Source organism: Halyomorpha halys, unplaced genomic scaffold (genome assembly GCF_000696795.3).
Source record: "Halyomorpha halys isolate HHAL.00 unplaced genomic scaffold, Hhal_1.1 Scaffold24.1, whole genome shotgun sequence".
Taxonomy (NCBI): domain Eukaryota; kingdom Metazoa; phylum Arthropoda; class Insecta; order Hemiptera; family Pentatomidae; genus Halyomorpha; species Halyomorpha halys.
The window spans coordinates 2087411-2108375 of record NW_027107648.1 but is presented as its reverse complement, the minus strand read 5'-3'; the positions used below and the strand labels follow the sequence as shown (position 1 = coordinate 2108375).

Sequence of the window (20965 nt, the reverse complement as noted above, 5' to 3'; positions counted from 1 at the left end):
TTATTAATTATGCCAATGTCTCGGTCAGAATTTCAACTTTTCATCATCCATCTAAGTATTATAAGATGATAAAGGCAGTATGAGAAAAGTAATATTAAAATTAATTAAGAGAAAAGAACAAATAATAAAATATACATTAATATCTAGTTAGTAACTAATTTTCATACTGGAAGATTGATGATTGACCGTGTGTATAGATGAATGGAATATGGTCCGGGTGCGGTAAAAAAAAAAAAACTCAAATAGTAAATAGGTATACTATTTCTCAACCCACTTCACCCCTTTTTCAGTACAGGTCTCTTCTGTATATCCCCATTCTTTCTGATAAAATTCAAAAATCATCAAGATCCACTATTCCCACCCTATGTCTTGGCTTGAAGTCCCACAACAAAATTTCCTATATTTTTTCCAAATTAAAAGACCCTATTCCTTTCTTACACCGTTCCAATGTAGTTTACTGGATACCATGTTCAATCCCAAGTTGCAATTCCTTCTATATCGGCGAAACTAAAAACTAACCGCAATGCCCAGCACAAAACTTCCATGAACTCCTGTAATCCACTTCCATCTAAATTATCAGAACACGCATTAAACCTGAATCATACTTTTAATTTCGACAATCCTTCCATTCTTGCCACTGTCCACAACCACACCAAACGTCTCATCTCAGAGTCCATTTACATAAATTTAACTGAGAATTCTGTAAATCATAAAGTTGATAAAGACTACATCTCCCTTAAATATCGACACATTTTAAACATTATAAAACCCTCATAATACTTCTTTTCACTTTGTTCTGCATTTCAGAAGCCCACTTTCTTGTAATATCTTTTATTCTTGTTTCTCTAAATTCTCATCACTTATTTAATTATTTTTATATTAACTACACTTCATGTTTCATTTATATTCATGTATCTTATCTTTTAATTTATATTTATTTGTTACCTTCTTAAGTGTACTTATATTAATTACTTTATTATTAATTTTCTATTATAATTTACATTTCTCTGTATCCCCACTCATTTGGTATATTGTCTTTCTTAATCACTTACACATATTGTATCCCATTATTTTATACTTTATTTCTTCTTTGTTTTTCTATCTATGAGGTTTTTTTTTTTTGGTTTTTTTTTTATAATTTTGTAAATACCTCCTCTTCCCCTCTATTATGTATTTTAACATTTATTGTTTACCTAATTTAAATTTTTTTTTTTACGATATTTACTTTAAAATTATTTCCATTAATATGTGGCGTGCTAAACTGCCATCCCCACTCCTCCCAATACAAACGGCTCACTCTGACTTTGACTTCCGTCAAAACAGGTATGAATTCTTTCTCATCAATTGATTTTATTCTTTTCTTTTTTCATCTCTTAATTTGTACTTTCTTTAATATTTCTTCTCTTATTTTATCTCTTATCTATCTGTTACTATTACCGTTTACAACCTTTAATTTTTCTTATTAAACCTTATTTTTCATTGTATACCCCTGTCATTTTCCACTTATGTTTTTATTTTTTTTGTAACTATGTCAAGTGTTTGTATCTTTTTTAGCCCTGACGAAGCCCTGCAACGTGGGGCGAAACATTGGCTCAATAAAAATAGTATACCCATTTACTATTTGAGTTTTTTTTTTTTACCGCACCTGGACCATATTCCATTTATAAATAATTTTCATTTTGTACATATATTTACTAACTAGATTTTCATATGTATTTTATTATTTGTTCTTTCCTCTTACTTTATTTTAATACAACTTTTCTCATATTGCTTTTATCATCTTCTAATACTTAGACTTTACAAGACTTTCAACACTATACATGTATCTAGTCAGTAATTCCTTTTATTCATTATGGCTGTTATTTTGTTTTTTGTTCTTAGCCCTAATGAAGGCTTGAAATTCTGGTCGAGCACTAATAAATAAGTTTTTCTTATTTGTGTTCTTCACTGAAAATATTATGCATTTATGAAAAAATACATAATTTAAATATATATTAGACAAAAAGAGTGGATAAATGAAGATACAAATATTGAACAAAAATAAAAATTGATAAAATATTTTGTTTAATGGTCAATTAATCAATTACAATGCAAAAATTATTTATATAAATGTTAAATTATAACACTATTTATAGTGTTATGATGGAAGAGTAATCTGAAACATCAGAGAAAACGATTAAAAAATTAGAATAAAGGATTTGTTATGTTTTAATGAAAAAAAAAAAGTTTTTACTGAAATACAGATTTATTTTTCAATGAGTCATCTTAACAACAAAACCAAAAGAAAATGTCATTAAAAAAAACTGTCTTAGGTCATTTAGGTACATTTACAGAATGGAAACTAATCATGACAAACCAGGGGAAGATTAATAGGAATAAGTCCAGAAGGCACTGACACACCTAGAAGGAAGGAGTATGGGAATAGTTTACTGAGATATTTTCTTGGTAGAGCAGAAGAAAAGAACTGGTTGAGGATTATGGAGCCTGGACCAGAACATAAAAAAAAGAAAATTAGACTGGAGAGGAATCATTATGACGATGGTGTGACCCGAAATTGTCCATCTTTCTAGTATAAGTCTCAAATAAAGATGATTTATTGAAAGATTAAAAAATATTTTTTAAATTAAAGGAAGTTGGTAAGGGTGAAGTAAAAAAAAAAAATTAAAAAACCCAAACAGTAATCAAACTATTAAGCTGATGTTTTACACCATGTAGCAGGGATTCATCAGGGCTAAAGATACACCTAAAATTAAGATTTACAGTGAAAAGTATAAATAAACTAGAATTACAAAAAGGTATTAGACAATTAATACGGAAATAATAACAAATAAAAACTGGATAAGAAGAAATAAAACAATACAATAAACACTAAAATACTGAAAAATAAGAAGAAAAGTGAAGAAAAAAGGAAAATAACCCAACGAAATAGGGCGCCCCACCTAACTGAATGGAAGTTTTTTTTTTTTTTTATTTATTTATTGATATTTACAACTGTACATAAAATACATCAAGTAAATTTGAGGAAATTATAATGGTATGGTACAAGCATATAGAGAAACTACCCATTGGTAGCACTCTAAAAACATTTTTACAATACAAGGTCTCGAGGCCATCTTCTTTTCAGACGCCTCGGAGGATTGTCCGAATAAAAGAGGAAGCAAGATTAGAAACTAATGGGTTAGAATGGTTAGGGAGTTTGTAATGGAAGGATTGATATCTGGTTCGGGCTAGATTGGTTACAAATGGAAAATTAAGGTCTTTGTGAATGATTTTATTTATGACAAAGTAGGGAGCATTTAGGATTTTACAAAGGATTTTGGATTGGATACAAGAGGAATTTGAAAGTTTAGTGAAGTCCCAAAGCTCAATGCCGTATGTCTAGATAGGTCTTATAATTGTTATGCAAATCAGTCGTAATGAATTGGAAGTATGGACTGTTAGTCTAGTAAATGCTGTAATAGTCGAAATCGATGTGGAGTTTCCTGTCTTTTCAGTCTTGTGTGAGGATTCCAGGTTAGTCATTTGTCCAGATGTAGTCCAAGGTAGCGGATCTGTTCAACAAGGATAAGGGCAACATTATTGAAGTATACTGTAGAGCAGTCAGAAGGTTTACGACGTAGGGTAAAGGTAATTTGATGGAATTTATTTTAATCCTACAATTACAACACCATTCTTCGAGGGCTGTGATATAGGATTAAAGAATGAACGGACTTAAAAACACAAAAATGAGCTAAGTGGGATGAAAAGACCAACAGGATGGAGAAATGGGGAGTAAGTTGCGGTTAACAGATATATTAAGTTTGTAGGCAAAAAGATATAAAATAGAATATCTTTTTTATTGAATTTTTATATTTCTTTTTTATCTATTTTTATTTTGTTATTATTTACGTTTTCATTAGTTGTCTTAATATCTTTTTGTAATTCTTGTTTATTTATACTTTCCACTGTAAATTTTAATTTTTATTGTTTTTATCTTTTCTTAGCCCTGATCAAGCCCTTTTAAATATTACACATTTCCAATCAACAATTTTCTAAAAAATAATTTTCTTTGTAACGAATATAAAAAGACATTAAAATCAAAAATCAAATTTCACTAATATAATTCAAAATATTCAGAGTTATCACTAAAAACATTTAATTTAAAACTTATACTATAATAACTGAACCAAACATGATAAGTTTTACAAGTCGCATTACAACAATTTAACTTTTACAGTTATTTTAAATTTCCTCACTTTGAGATCAAATCTCATATAATTAAAAAACACAGAATTAATTCAATGAGTCAAAATATTTAATTTAACCCCTAATTCTTTTTAACTGAAAAAGAACAAAATGAAAATTATTATATTCTTAAGAATCTTAAAAAAAAAAAATAGATAATTTGAATTTCTTAAAAAGCGAAGGAATATTTTGAACAGGATTTAATCAATCGAAATAGCAATCAATACAATTAATTCACTGTAATAAACCATTTCATCATAAAACAATTTCACCACTATAATAAAAGATTTTCCATACTATACACTCTTAAGAGAAATTGATATCCTTTCAATTGATATATTTTAAAAAGACATTTTCTCAAGTTTTTGGTCATATGTATATTACATTTATATAATATTTTTTGTAAGAACTAATTTAAGGTATCTAAAATATAGTTGGTAAGGATTTTGGTCCAAAATAAGAAAAGTAAATTATATGAAGCAATCTCATATTAATTAAATTAAACTCCCATAATTTTTGTCATCAAGGAGGAGATATAGGGCCCAGTATTGTGCAATGTGAAATAGATAAGGAGAAAAAATAGTAAGCAAACCATTAGGTAAGCATAATAAATACACGAGCAATTTTTATCCGATAAAATCAGCTTGAAAAATATATGAGAAGATGGCCCGGGTTGTTGTCAAGAAAGCAACAATCAAAATTAATATAATAAATATATAAACTTGATTTTAAGTAAAAAAACTTTAAAAGTAAAAACATTCCTTATCACTATAGTTTGTAAGCCACAATAAGGAAAAAGATAATTAAATAAAATTAAGGTTCAAAATTCAAAAGGTTCATAAAAAAAACAAGTTAAGTGAAAAATTTATGAAAGTATAATGCAATTGATATGCTTGATGTCACGGAAAAAACTACAAACTCAATACATAAAAATATTAAACTTCAGTAAATAATTTATTTCATAACTATTTGTATATATTAAGTAATAATTAATTGGTACCGTGGGATGTAACGACACAAAATAAAAATTTGTGAATTATATTATTTTTGCTGGTTTTAGAAAAATGGTATATTTTATTTAAACATTTAAATATTAAAAATATTCTATTCCTTAAAATTATTTTGATTTATAGTTAAATCCGTAAAAGTAATTATTTTCTATTAGTTTGAATGATTTTTCCATAATGTAACAGTACTTCCAGAATAAAAAAAAAATTCCTTTTTAAATACTTAATAAATAAATATATAATACATTTCAATACAGAAAACAAAATTTAAATAATTCAGTTTCTAAATTCCTTATATTGTTTTTTTAATTTCTTATTTATTTTTTAAAAGAAGTTCTATGATAAAAAAAAAAATATCAGTATAAAAAAAAATCGCATGATCACAATTCCTAATTAGCTATGCCATAAATCACAATCAGGACCACTTGAGATCAAGATGGTTTTAATTGTTTCTTGAAGAGATTTTATGAAAAAAAAATTTAATTGCCAGTAAATCAAACAAATAAACTACTAGCAAATTGTTGCTACATTTATTCATTTAATTAGATAACATTGATTTCCTTCAGGTTGAACTTAAAATAAATTCTAAAAAATAAAATGGATGATAATGTATAACTATTTTATTACGTTATACAAATAAAAATTCACCAACATGAAACTGAATTTAACTTGATAGAGGACTAAGATTTCATAATTAAAAATTAATATTGATTTCAGAACAAATTCACTCCTAAAATTATGTTTAAATTAACTAATAAAAGAGTTCCATTACTATAAATATTTTAACATAGATTTATGTTAAGATTATTAACATACAAGGGATGAGGGAAAAAATATATATATATTTCAGTTTCAATGAAATGACATAATATAAGATTAAAGTTAAACAACGCGACATGTACCAATTACTGCTTGCAATAGATGGGTCTATCGGACCCAGCAATATTATTTATCAATTTTTTAAAGCAAAGAAAAGATATAATATGTTCTCTATTATTTGTGACTAAAAATAATATGTTCTCCATTCATTACTTTACTTTTTTATTAAGTTATATAGAAATGGAGTATGCATTCCAAAAAATAAGTTAGTTCAGATAATCAGAACGTAAAATATATAAATATTGTTTTAGGTTCTACAGACCTACATGTTGGACCCTATGTTAAAATAGATGTGAAATAATTTTAGTGAAATGGATAGTTTATGATTAATAATCATCATTAAATCTCCTACACAGCAAATTTTGAAAATGTGAATTTTAAAATTCTTTCTCTCTTATAATATTCAAGCTAAAGTAGAATCACACAAAAACAATGTGGATACTGCTGTAGACTAAAGCAATGACAGGAAATTTGTCTACGCTTAAAAAAACTAATCAAGACTGAATTAAAAGTTATTGCAAACAAATTAATTTATAAAATAAAAATAAAGTGATCTAATAATCAATCAGTCCTTTTAAGAAAATAATAAAGAGAAATGATCCTTTTTTTTTACATATTTTTAAATGATTAAGTTTACTAATTCTAATAATAATATATTTGTTTTGTTAAAAACGAGGAAGTAATTTGTAAAATTGTGAAAGAAAATGCTGTCCAAACCTATCTTACCAGACCACAGGCGTGGATGAACTTTTGCTCGATAAGCAAAGTCGCTGATGCAATAACTCTTTCACTTAAGATGTTCTCAACCACAATAACATAATATAACCCATCACTGTTTTTCATTCTCTTGAAAGAATCTGAAATAAATAATATAATTGATCTAACGTTCATTTTCATTATATATAACTAGCAAGAAAAACTATTACCTTCGAACATTTCTTTGGAAACTTTTCCAACATCGGTCAACTGTTCCAAATTTTCTAGAAAGCCTGTGCAACCATAAAAAAAAAAAAAAGAATAATTAAGCTGCATCAAAAATAAATATAACAAAAGTGGAAGCAAATATAACTTCACCACTATCATAGTCAGATATCCTGAGAGGCCTAAGTACTAAGTCTTCTCCAGGAGTGATGGCATTAATGGGTGGATTATAGTGACATTCCACTGGCTGGAAATCAATATTTTCAAGAACTTTTGGATCAAACAAAATCGAATTCATGTTGAAATGCCGTCTGTCAACAAGAGACTGAAGAACGGTTCTTTCTCTTCCTGACAATCCCTTTCTCATAAATGGTTAGCCTTGAGACATAATCCTGGACCTCCTTCCCGATCTGTTCCTGACTGCCACGTGGTAATGACCTTCAAGCAGCATTCTTAGCATATCTCCAAACAAAAGCTTAAAAAATAGCTTTGACAGCTTTCTTTGACAAACCTGTCAAGCGATTGTAATTGACGTTCACTAACGGCATGGCAATATGTAATACTGATAAGACAGATTCTAGATGATAATGAATCTGAATCTTCATGCAACAAAGTGCCGTATCAATGTAAGCAATTAATTGTTCAAATATTTAGATTAATACTATTTGTAGAGGTGATATACTAATATTTATATGCAAACATTTCACTATGCAAGAATATGTCCAACATATACTGCTTCTAGAAATTAAAGAAATACTTTAATTAATCAACAATTTACAAATTCTATTCTTAAAATTGACTCCTGGTTTACATTATGATGTTATAGGAACCTAGGTAAGGAGAATAAAAAGATATCTTTTAATAGTGATCATATAATAAGAAATGGTAGTTAACTTATTAAAAACAAATCAGAGTCTAATGAAAGAACAAGCATGTTTGTGTGTGTCTGTCGTCGGTAATGCGAACACTGCATAGTCTATACTCCGTGTTTACTTCCAAGTTATATAAACAGAAAATAAATGTCTCGAGGAACACAGGAAAAGATTATTCAGTTTTTTATTTATGTTATTGACTATCAGTTGAAAATAACGGTGTATTTTAATTGTGAATTTCCGAAAACGAATAGAGAATTAATGAAATATAAAAATTTTGTTTGCTACTTTTTTATTCCATAAAAAACAAAATAGGATTATAAACTGTTTTCCATGAGACTATTTTATTTCAGCACTAATGAACCCATTTTGCATTATTTTTATTTTCCCTTATTCCAATAGTCTGCGATCTATTTGCCACAAAATATTAATGAAATACTAATAAAACATCCGAATAAGGTAGCGGTGAATAATTATTAATTATCATCAAACTATCTGTCACTATGCTCTTCTTAGTTTAGTGCTGATAGAAATAGCATTGAAAATGAGATGACCGAGGAATACGAAAGGACGTTTTAACTATAATGATAATTTAGTGTTGTATTTGGTACTTATTATGCTCTCTGGAACACAATTTTTTTTTAAAGATTCTATAGTGGAAAATACAACATGATACCAAATTCTTTTGCTTTTTGTATCACCAAACAATTAGAAGCCTTAGTCAGTTGCTGCTGATAAACAAGGTCAAAGTTTCTTTTACGTCTTCATTTAAGGTCTAATGTCTGTGAGATATTTTGAAGTTGAATTCCTTTTGAAGCCCAATACTTACGAAAACATTATAGAGAAAGTTGTGTGTTATGAATTCATTTCTTAACCAACATATTTTGATTTCCTGGGATCAATCCGACAAACTATTTTCTGGATAACTTGGGCATCGTAATTTGAGTTGGTTGTTTCTCCAAGGAATATTAAACTGAAAATCATCCGTAATAGCCCAAAATGAGTATTTGCTAGAAAAAATATATATATTCTTGTGATTTACTATGACATTTCCGAAAATATGTTCTGTATAAATATGTGCAAGTAGAAATTGAAATAAAGATGTTTTCAAAGATCCAGGATGATTTCATCTGAATTGATATTTCGGGCGAGAGTAAGAACATAATTTACTAATCTTTGACATTTCAAAGGAGCCTTCTTGTATCGAACATTTAGTATAGCTTACGTATTATTGTAGCTTACGAAATTTCAATTTTTTACTTCATTTTTGTCCCATTATGCGTCGATTCATACAATTAAAGCATTATTATAAAAAGTACATTTCTGGGTATGCAATGACGTCATAAATTGTGGGAACTTGTTTCATAATTTTACTACGGTCTCGAACCTCTCTGCTCAGTCGGATTCCTTCAAACTGAGAAGGGAAGGAATGCTGGAATATCTGCAGTTTTCATTTAAATTCCTCATATTTTTCAATATATATCTGTTTCATATGAAGGAATCTAAACCTCCATAGGGATCAGTAAATTACTTAATAAAACATTGAATACAAATACAATTGAGCTGTAAGAGGACACGTCATGAAGGGAACCTTTTCCTGGTTGTTGTGATAGCTTGTCAACGTTTTGGTTTCCTTATTTTATCAAGGCAAGTGATATGTGAAGAAAACTCTTTTGAGATAATGTGTAATTAGAGATCTCAACTCCTCCAATCATGCTTAGTTAGCTATGCTTCGTTTTTATGACGTGGAGTAATGAAACATAAGGTTACAGAAACCTCAGATAAGAATGATGATGTTAAAAAACGAAATACTCCTACAAGGAATTCTAAGATGCAAGTCGTTTTACGAGAATTGTGTATTTTGCTTATTGTCATGCTCACAGTCTATGCCACAATTGTCAAAAGGTGAAAATAAAATTATTTAATGAATTAATAGGTATTATTTTCCATAAGGTTGTCAAGAGAAATATAATAATTTAATTTTAGCAATGCAAGGACTAAAAAGAGCCCACCTTCTACTCCTTTCCTTGGTAGTGGCAACATAAATGACTTTTATAAAGGTGAACTTGCTCAGTTGATGCATGATGTTAGCAGCTCGACATATTCTTTTGTGTTCTTTTATGCTCCTTGGGATGCTGACTCCCAAGATTTAAAGTATGAGTTTCTGGAGACGGCTGAGTTTTATGTAGATAAGGTATAATTCATTTCATAACCAATATTTGATTTATGATATAAAAGATTATTTAATTAGTTTCTACTACAATTATTATGTAGGTTTACTTTGCTGGTGTAAATTGTTGGGAACCAGGGAGCGAGTGTAGAGCTAGATTCAAAGATGTAGTTGAAAGGTACCCTCAGCTTGTGGCCTATGTTGGCCTTGAGCGTGCTGTCGAATATAGGGGACCGCACAAAGCTGATCACATGATCAAATTTTTACATTCCATTATTCATCCACTTAATCGACTAAATTCAATTAATGATTTAATGAGAATTCGTTATATGCATGACGTAAGTTCATTATGTTAGTTTTTGGATACTTATTATGAGGTGAATTGTTTATATTCAGCAATTTTTAATTTATTTGTATAGGCTGCTCTAGTTGGATATTTAAATGTACACAGTACATCTGATCACGGTCTCAGTTTATTGCATGAAACATCACTATCTCTTGCATCTCGGGATCATGTGCGGCAAATTGCCATTGGTGTTTTCACAAACACCAAACACAATTGTGTCATGAATGTTACAGCCACTCCCACGATCCATCTGTATGTTTGGAACAAAAAGTTTGTAAGTATACTTGGTCAGTGAGATTCTTAATGATAAATAATTTTTCTTGTGATTTATTTTAGAATAAATGACGATTAGTTTTATTTTTATTATTATTCAGCCAATGAGTATGTTAGAAGATAATTACATGTAAGTGAAAATGATGAGAATAATTAAGATTTGATTCGAGGATCAATTTTTCATATTTGGGAATATCCAGAAAATACTCAGTTTCTTATTTTATTTATTATGAAATGAGTTGTTTAATTTCAAAAATTGTATACCATTGAAACATTAAGTCTGTCATTTATAAAAAAAGATGAGGAGCAGAGCTCCATCACTGAAGTCATATTTCTTCCTTTTTTTTTTTTTTTTTTTTTTGGAAAGATGGAAATAGATTTATTAGGTCTGTTCTGATGACCACCTTTGACTGTTGTAAACTGTCATGAGCATGCACTGTGTTTTTGGAAAGTAAAAACTCATACAGTGCATGCTGCTGACAGTCAAAAGTGGAACAGATCTATTGTTTTAATAAATCTTTAAAACCATGAAAAACATGACACAGAGAGAGTAAGAAGAAAAGCTAAGACTACCAAAAGGCACTAATCTAATACCATCTCGATTCGCATACAAATTTTGAACCTTCTAAATCAATATTAGAGGGGCTATGAAGGTGTACAAATCCTTAAAAACGGAAAGAAAAATGATCATGAGAGATAGTTGTCCGTGGATGACTTACATGAGGAGAAGATGGTTGGGGGTGCTGTCAAAATAAAACACAAATAAGTTGAAGTAACTTATTTAATCGTTCCAATGTTTTGGCCAGAATTTCTAGCCTTCTTCAGGGCTTATTAATTCTATTTTATTTTCTGTATTCATTGCTTGTTATCTTGTTCTGTTCTTAGCCCTGAAGAAGGCTAGACACTCTAGCCAAAACGTTGGCACAATTAAATACGTCACTTCAACTTATTTGTGTTTTATTTTGACTGCACCCCCAACCATCTTCTCCTCGTAGAAAGAAAAATGGTGTGGGTTGAAGAAAAAAAGATACTTCCTTTACATGAACTCTATTTTCATATAAATTTTCCAACCTTTACTTTAATTTGAAGGAGCTGTAGAGGATTTCTTCAGAACCTTAAAAACCATGATAAAAACTGTTGGTAAAGTAAAATTTTAACTTAAATTCACCCCTACTTTTATGGTATTTTTCTCTTTATATAACAGGTTGAGTTAAGTTTGTGAGCTTCAATTGTAAAAGAGGAAGGAGATGTATGTAGTGTGAGTGTTAAGTGTTGCTGTCCTAACCTGGAGAGGTTGATTGTAGCCTGATGAAGATGGGGTCACCAAGCTTGAGACAAAGGAGTGGTGTCTTCTTTTTGAGAACACCTTGGTTCTTAGAGGATCGTAGAGTCAAAAAATATTGCAATAATACAACCGTTTGACCTTTTAGTGGTGGAAAAATATATTTCAATTTTTTTTACTCTTACAGTGAAATTTTATTCAATATTATGTCGCTATCTTCAGGTTTATGATGGTCCATTGAAGAGAGCTCCTCTTCTGAAGTGGGTGATGGAAACATCCACTGGACTCCTGATGTCAATCAACGGAATGCTCCTTCTCAAGACTCCTATTGTCGTCATGTTCAGTCCTATCCGTCCACTTGAGCTTATCACACCAAATTATATTATGGTAAGTTCTTACTATTTTTTCTTTTTTTAATGAAAGTTTATCAATATGTGTCCTGACTTAAAGTGACTTTAATAATTGCAAAATATTTTATTATAAACATTTTTATTAAACATATATGTATATATAGTTGACCGTAAAGATTTAATTATAAGTAGATGGTCAGGTTTGCGGTCAAAAAAAGAACAAATAGTTTTAAACTATTTGCGAGCAACCCTGACCATCTTCTTATATTTTTATTAAAGAACATATGGAAATGGAACCCAGATCCTTGGAGTTGATCGCAAAGTACCTTACCACGGAGCTCCTGTATATTTATACAACTTTCAACGCTTTGTTACTAGAAAGTTATCTCAAAAAATTGAATTTATTTTTTAATTAAATTTTATTAGTATATTTTGTTATTGATATTTTAATTTTAATTATTAACACCTTTAATCACCCATTGTTATAACATTCTACCAATTTTTTAAAATTACTGAATACTTTTTCTCTTATGTGTTTAAACCTGTCTCATTATCAAGCCATTAATATGATTCAACATTCATAATTCATCATATTTTAGTAACTTATTTATTTTGATATGTCATTTTTAATATATTTTCTTTAGCTCCAGAGATTGGCAATGACAGTGATGCATAATACTACCTCTCGGCAAGTTAAGAGTAAATTCTCTTATATAGAGCACAACACTGCTCTTCAACAAGATTATTATAGAGGTATTTAAATTTTAATGCTTAAATTGTTTATAAATATAACTTCTATTGTTGTTTATATCCTCAAACCTTAACATTTAAGACAAATCATTTGATAAATTAAAAACACCAATACTAAAACACAAAACAATAGATAAAATAAACGATTAATTTTTTTCATAACTCTTGGTAATTGGAATTGAAATCTGCAGAGTTTACACAAATGTTGAGGAAATAATCTCCCTTGAGGGAGGGGATTAAAATGGAGTGGGTTATTTGAAAAACAATTTGCTCAAAACAAGTCAAGTAATAAGGTATCATTCATTATAGCTTTTGTTTGTAAATTGAACAGGGCCACTCATAAAAATGAATATGAAAACCTCACTTTTTAGGAAGTACTGTTTCTTGAGCAACAGTTGTGCAAGGAAGTGATTTGTTCGTAAAATTATACTCAAATAATATATTTTTCCCCAATTAAGGGTACTCACTTTATAGAGGCCGGGTGAACCTATGGAAGGGCTCCCAAACTCACTGGGGTGACACATAGTAACAGTATTGCAGTATTAGTAACAAACAGCAATAGCTATAGAATAAACTACAGTAAGCCAGATTCGAACCCAGGTCTTTGGAGTTAGTAGCACAGCACCGTACTCACTGAGCTACCCCTCTCCTCCTCATAATGATAGATTGAATATTTTAAAATTTGTTACCGATTGAGATGAATAATAGGATTGTTCAACAATATATTGTGATTTTCCTGTGTTAATTACTTAAAATTGGCCATAACTTTTAAATTATTCAATTTGTTATCATGTGAGTACTCAGATTCTATTCAGAAACAAAAAGTATAATGAGCGTTACCTTATTCAAATTGTTTTGCAAATACCTCATTTCCGATCCCTTTCCTCTTGGAAGATTTCCCATCCCCAAAATTCCCTATATCAGTATCATGCTACCAAGACGAAGATATGACCTAAGATTCATTAGGGTTCAATTTGTTTTTTTATTTGGATCTATTTTTTCCTATACTATACTATTAATTTATTAATATAGAAGTTTACAAGCAAAAAATAAGACTTTTCAAAATAGCGATAATATAATTAATAATTATCTGTGAAGGAAGGTTGAAAAAATTCTTTTCAAATTTTGCTATGTACAGTGCCATTTTTTGCTGCTAACTTCAGTTTGTTGCTAACATTTTTCTAATTTAATTTTATTTTTTCAGAGCTTGCTCAGAGGGATGGCGAAGTACGACAGCTATGCTCGAGGAGAAGGATAAACAATGGAGTGAGCACAGGGACTTGCATGGCACCTCCTAAATGGCACAATCTCACCTGCGGGGGTCAGCCAAAATCCAGATGGTTTTCTCTTGTGTAGGTGATATATTTTTAATTCACTGTTTACACTTTATCTAATCTGACTAATCAGATTACTTTCTTTTAATCCATCATATTATAAAACTTTTTATCCATTTATATATAAGGATTAACAATAAGAAAAATTAAGTGTTTTGGGGATTTACAATATCAAAAATGTTGGGTAATCTTCTATCTGAGGGAATAGTCAATATTCTGTTTCTTTCAAAGTATATCATTCAAAATTAGTTGATGCTGTTTGTGATTTTTAGCAATATTACAACTGCAGTGGTGCCAGTTCGAATCTGGCCTGGGGGAGGTCGTCAATTGCTTCATGGTGGTTTCATGAAATGAAAACTTAATCCCTATCCCACTCTGGTTAAAGTAGGTTGATTAGCAGTAGGTAACCCTGCTACATATCGTACATGACCATGAAGGTGGTAATAAAAAATATGTTCAAAATTAATTTACACTATTATTGGATTGTTTCATATTAACTGTCAGTTTTCTCAGGAAAAGTTATTCAGTAAAAGAACTTAATGAAATTGAACTATTTTTATTCTAAATATTTACCTTCATTTTCTAGACATTTTCCCCGTCGTGTTATTATAATCCCAGGACTGAAAAATTCAGGGTTTTGTGAAGAAATTTTTTATTTTAATATCTTTATTGAAATTTACAACAGTATATTATATAATACATTCAGTAAATTTGATCTTAGTTGATCTTAGTTGGGTAGATGAACTACCCATTGGTAGCACTCTGACATTTTACATTAGCAGGTCTCATGCCCATCTTCTTTTCAGGCGTCTTGGAGGATTGTCAGGAATGGAGAGGATGCAAGGTTAGAAACTAGGAGGTTTGAGTGGTTAGGGAGTTTGTAATAGGAGTCATATCTGGTTCGGCTAGATCGGTTACATAGGGAACATTAAGGTCTTTATGTATGATTTTATTTGTGACAAAGTAAGGAGCATTGAGGGTTTTACGAAGGATTTTGGATCATAAGGATTGGATAAGAGAGGAATTTGAAGGTTTAGTGGAGCCCCAAAGCTTAATTCCATATATCCAGATTGGCCTTATTACAGTCATGTAGATCAGTCTTTTGTAATGTGTTGGAAGTTTTGACCGTTTGTCTAGTAAGTGCTGTAATAGTCAAAATTTATGTGCAGTTTCATGTCTTTTCAGTCTTTGTGAGGATTCCAGGTTAATTGTTTGTCCAAATGTAGTCCAAGGTAACGGATCTGTTCGAAAGGGGGTGAAGAAATAAAGTCAGAAAATGTGTTTTTGACCTGAGAATCTTTTTCAAAAATTTTACCATTAAGGAAGTTGTCCAAATTTCTGAACAGTTGGAAATCTGTTGGAGATAAGTCTAGCGAATAAGGTGAGTGTGTTAGGATTTCATAACACAGCTTGTTTAGATTCTTCGCTGCCTGTCGTGAAACATAAGGTATGACTTTGTCATGTAAGAGTATTGGTGCCTTCTAGTTAACTAAAGTAGGATGGGTTTTTGGCAAGTTGTTGATGTATTATGTCAATATCACTGCAGTATGATGTAGATGTGATGGTTTCTCCTCTGGATAAAAAAGAAAAATTAATCATTCCTGCCATTGACCAACACACAGAAACCAATTACTTTTTTTAATTTAAATTTGGTTTTGGCATGTGTCCTAGTCTTTCATCCATATATATATATATAAAACCACTGATGTTACTGACGCATGTTGCCATATACAATCCACTTTTCATCACATGTGATCATCCTTTCGAGAAAAGGCTTCTTTTTTTTACTAGGAAGTAGTGAAACGCATGTCATAACCCTTCAGCTGCAGCCACTCATTAAGCTCATAAGGTACCCATAGATCTACCTTATTGCTTTACCTATGGTCTTTAAGTGTTGAGATATACTTGTATTTCAGTTGTATGTGAGTTGGTTATCTAAATCTATGGCACCAGCCAAAAATTTTTCAAACTGGCAAATGCTCAGTTTGTTACAACACCCTTCCCTGAATGCTGTGGTAATATTTTCTGTAGCTTGGGCAGCCGAGTGTCCAAGTTTATACTAAAAAAAAAAAAATTTACTCGAATACCTTGTTTCCATGGTGTCATATTTGATGGTATACTAAACAATATGCAATCAATGGGAATGATAGTAAATATTATCGAAAAAGAGCAGACTAATAATGGCTCATTATAATCTGTAAACATATATGTAGTAAACAACAAAAGTCCATTAAACCCAATTTGAATTTCTGAAATAATAAAAACAGTCATTTCATATGAATTACCCAATATTATTTCTATATTGCTCATTACCTCTCTCATTAATAAAAATTTCAATTGGTTTCCATTAAAATTAAATCTAGCTTTCTTACAACCATTATTGTAGTTCTAGGTTCTTTGTGCTGTATTGTTATGTAAGCAATTATTTAAATGATTTGAAGGTATATAGATAGTTACATATTTTTATTGCAGTGAGGATGGTAAGAAAGTTCACAATGATTGGCGTGAAGAAGCCTGCCGACTTGCAGAAAGAACGTCACCGTTACCTGCTACCATTCCATCACCTGCTCAGCCTTTGAACGTTAATAGTACCTTCACGTTTGCCTGCCTCGACTCGGCACGCTTTGAACATTTAGCGCAAGCTCTCGGTATTGAAATATCATCAGAACCAGCTTCAACTGTAGTATTGATAATTGGTGATGAAGTGAGTACATTATATTCAAAAGTATGATGAATTCAAGTATTTTTAATTTAAGTGTTTTATCCTTTAACGTGATTAAGCCATTGTTATCAGAATTGGTCCTTTTCTGATTTCTATTCAATCTTTTCTTAACCTTATTAAATTTTATATATATTTTCTAACAGTTAAAACTTGGCCTGATTCTAAATTAGTATTTACATGATTGTATAGGAAACATATTTATACAATTTAATTCTTTTAATAAAATCAAATTTTTAGATTTAAAAAAAAATGTATCTATATCACTAAATTTCACTCATTTGTGAAAAATGCAGTTTTGACATATAGTCAGTCAACTAATAGTTATTTAATATCGGTACTTAATAAACTTTTTATTTAGTATTGGTGCAGTGTGTTAAATATACTAGCTATAGTAGGGGTAGCCAATCCGAATGATCTTGTGGGCAACTTTAGAAATGCATCATAACTCAGGGGCTCATATACAATAATTTATATTTATATATAGTTGACCGTAAAAATTGATATATAAGAAGATGGTCAGGGTTGCGGTCATAAGAGAAACAAAAATAGTTTACAACTATTTTTGTTTCTCTTTTGACCGCAACCCTGATCATCTTCTTATATATCCCCATTTTAGATTAAGATCCATTATATATATTTTTATGGAGTGAAAAATTGAAACATAATGAGTTATTATTATTGTGTCTACTATTATTCTTACATGTAAACTTAGATAAAATTATAATAATAAAACTTAATTGATGATAAGAGCCTATATTACAACTACCATCCAAATAGACTCCTCCAAAAAGGTTCTCTCAAGCTCTATTGGGATGAATCAATAAGTACGGACCATACAGTATGCCATAATAAACCGGATATCCTCCTTATAGATCTAAGAAAAAAGAAAGCGGAACTTATTGATGTCGGCATCCCAAACAATAATAATATAAGCTCTACTGTGGGAGAAAAACTGAGGAAATACCAGGAATTGGCAATAGAATTAAAAGAGGAGAGAAAGCATTCTTTATTTATCCATGCTGCCTAAATACATCGGGTTGCTACATTATACAGCATTCTAATCAATCCGTGATTGGACATGTGTAAATTACTTATATTTACATGATATAATAAAAAAGAAAGACAACAGTTTTTCCCCCCACAGTTTCCTTTTATAATCAATTCCAGTCTACACACTAAATACAAATATTTCAATTCATTCCCTTTCTTTTTTGGCCAAGACTCCCATTGGAGTCCTATACTGCCTAACCATGGTTGGGGGTCAAAGTTCTTCATTTTGTGGGACTGCCACTCAATGAAAAAAATCAACGACCCAGGCCGGATTCGAACCGGCGCCGCCAATAGACATCAAATTGGTAAGACTGAGTCTTAACCACTGAGATTCCCTTTCTTCTCCCTTCCATTTCACAATTTTTTTTATCATTTGATTGACAAATTCACTCTCCCGAATTCTCCCTCTCAGATCCTCCCCAGTGACCTGTTAAACAAATTCACTATTAGACAGCAATGTGAGATCAAACCAGAGAAATAATAGTCACAGCAGTAGATCAGTTTACAGTAAAACAAACAAATAAATACATTTTACCAAAACAAAACTAATACATAGATTGAAAGGAAAATATAATAAAAAGAAATACTTGACTGGATAAATAAGTTTAAAAAAAAAAATAAATAAACAAGCTCATCATATCAATTGAAAGTTGTTACCACTACTCCATTCATAATATCCACGAATGGTCTCATACCAAAATCAACAGTGACTGGCGTGAATGGTTTGGGGGAGTCTATTGATGTGCTAAGAGAGGCTCAACAGTAAGTTCTCTTCAATACAGCACGTATAGTGCGAAAAATTTTAAATATTTGAAACCCCCCAAAAATAATAAATGCAAAAAAAATTAAAATAAATAAATCAACAAAAATATGAAAGTGGTTGAACTTCTTGGTCCCACCACCTCAGATACTCAACCCGCAATAGCGAGAAAAACCGACCATAATAATAATATTACTAAACACTCATTGTAAAGAAATATAAAAATATCTGGATGCACAAATATTGTATTTTTTTAATTCATTAGTTTTTACTATTTTGACCATTATGAAATTAACATATTTTGTAAAAAGTGTGATAATTCTCATGGGCTGGAATAAAAACTTGTTAGCTATCGCTGATTTATAGAGACTGCTGCAGAAGAGTTTGCAAAATAATACTCACATATGTAAGCAATTTTTTTTTATTACAGGAGATGATTAAAATAGGAAGAGGAGAACTGAGAGAGGAAAGGTTGTGGTTGGGGCTGAGCGATTGGTCACTGGGCAAGATAAAAAGAGCCATCACTGGGCGAAGGGACAAACCAATCTTCTCCAACGGTGGTGCCGCTGGCAGGGTACAGTTGCCAGAACTAGGTCTACGAGGGTTCAATGAGCTGTTGCACCAGAGCAAAAGGGTAAGCTTGAATAATAAATTGAAAGGCTTTATTGTCTGATTCTGTAGCTTATTTTGGATTATTTCTTCAATCAATTTGTTTTCTGGGATCTATTTTTCAAATTTTTATTGCTGTCATCTTACTAATAAATGGAAAAAATGGTTTTATCAGATAAAGTTTGCTTTTGTAGAAATTTGAAAAATATTTAGGATTTCAAGGAAAGTCTTCCCACTTTTTTTCAATTTTCACTAAATAACTCCTTAAATATGTCCCTGATGGAATAGCTTATCACATTGTTCTTTGATACAATTTGTGACCATTTTTTCCAGAAAACAGCTCTTCAAAAAATGTCTATTTAAAAATTTATTAGATTTTAGGTGAATGGGGCAGGTTTGTGAATTGAGTTAAGATGGGCTGATAATATTTCATTATAAATTTATTATTTAAAAGGAAGATGTTCCGGGTAAGGTAAAAAAAAAAAAAAAAAATCAAATATAATTAAACTATTATTGTTATAATATGTAATTATAATTTACCTATTTGTTCACTATACTGTTGTTCCTATTTCACTCTTTCATACCTCCCCTCTCCAGTAATCTGCAACACGTTTGATCAATTATGTAAATTAATAGACTTTATTAATAAATAAATAGCAATGTATAAATAATCAGAAATAAAATAGCCCCAACAGTAGAACAGTTTAAATAAAGCAAATAAATAAGTTTAAAAAAACTAATACATGAATTTAAAAAACATATAAATGAAAAATAAGTTAAAACACACAAATAAATAAGGTTAAAAAGCTATACAAAAACAAAAAAAAACATGATTATGGATACCTAGGAAGTCCAAACTAATATTTTCCAGCCAAGATCGCTAGATCCCCAGTACTAACACCTAGGTATTTCTAAGAAGTTCCTTGTTCTATTTGGTATTGTTCCGTGAGATCCAAACCAGAGGCCTCTCATGGTGAACTCTCTCCAAAGGTCTCGCGGAATAATAATATAGTAGAATAATTGTGAGTCCTTGTGTATTTATTCCTTGAGGATGACTTGTTAGACCGAAACATAGTGAAATCTTTAGTAAATTAAGTAAAAAGACTTGTTCAATATGCTTGTGAGGTCTATATCATTAGCAAAGATGGATTTGTGTGTAATAAACAATTAAAATATGTTGTTCTAGGTTGTTACAAACTTTTTTGTGTTATTCTATTTAAATCTACTCAGATGATTATTAAAACTTAAAAAAATAATAATAACAAAATGCCTAACAGAGAGGTTTGGCTGATTTCCTGTTGTACTCCTGTTTCCCTGGAGTATTTTTGGTCTGTGCATACTAATAAAAAATTACTTCTTTTTTTGGCAGGAATATTTGGTAAAGTTTCATGAAAATTTTTTAAAAATCTAATATAT

The 20965-nt window shown here is 30.2% G+C and overlaps 2 protein-coding genes across 3 annotated transcripts in view; one reads left to right on the top strand and one right to left on the bottom strand.

The window, feature by feature from the left end:
• Positions 1-7542, bottom strand: part of Gnpnat (glucosamine 6-phosphate N-acetyltransferase) — a gene marked incomplete in the record, with an annotated part of 12825 nt that extends 5283 nt beyond the window's left edge. The window contains 3 exon segments of the mRNA XM_067046033.1: positions 6837-6967; positions 7037-7099; positions 7185-7542. Of these exon segments, the coding sequence (XP_066902134.1) occupies positions 6837-6967; positions 7037-7099; positions 7185-7398 (408 nt within the window).
• Positions 7543-9515: 1973 nt separating this feature from the next.
• The window catches only part of LOC106682490 (thioredoxin domain-containing protein 11), a 16226-nt gene continuing 4776 nt past the window's right edge, over positions 9516-20965 (top strand). For both annotated transcript variants that reach the window (XM_014423377.3, XM_067046030.1), the window contains exons 1-9: positions 9516-9808; positions 9890-10097; positions 10178-10411; positions 10493-10693; positions 12197-12361; positions 12969-13077; positions 14279-14426; positions 16881-17112; positions 19371-19574. In XM_014423377.3, coding sequence (XP_014278863.1) covers positions 9657-9808; positions 9890-10097; positions 10178-10411; positions 10493-10693; positions 12197-12361; positions 12969-13077; positions 14279-14426; positions 16881-17112; positions 19371-19574 — 1653 coding nt within the window. In that variant the 5' untranslated portion in view covers positions 9516-9656. The remainder of the gene's footprint in view (positions 9809-9889; positions 10098-10177; positions 10412-10492; positions 10694-12196; positions 12362-12968; positions 13078-14278; positions 14427-16880; positions 17113-19370; positions 19575-20965) is intronic.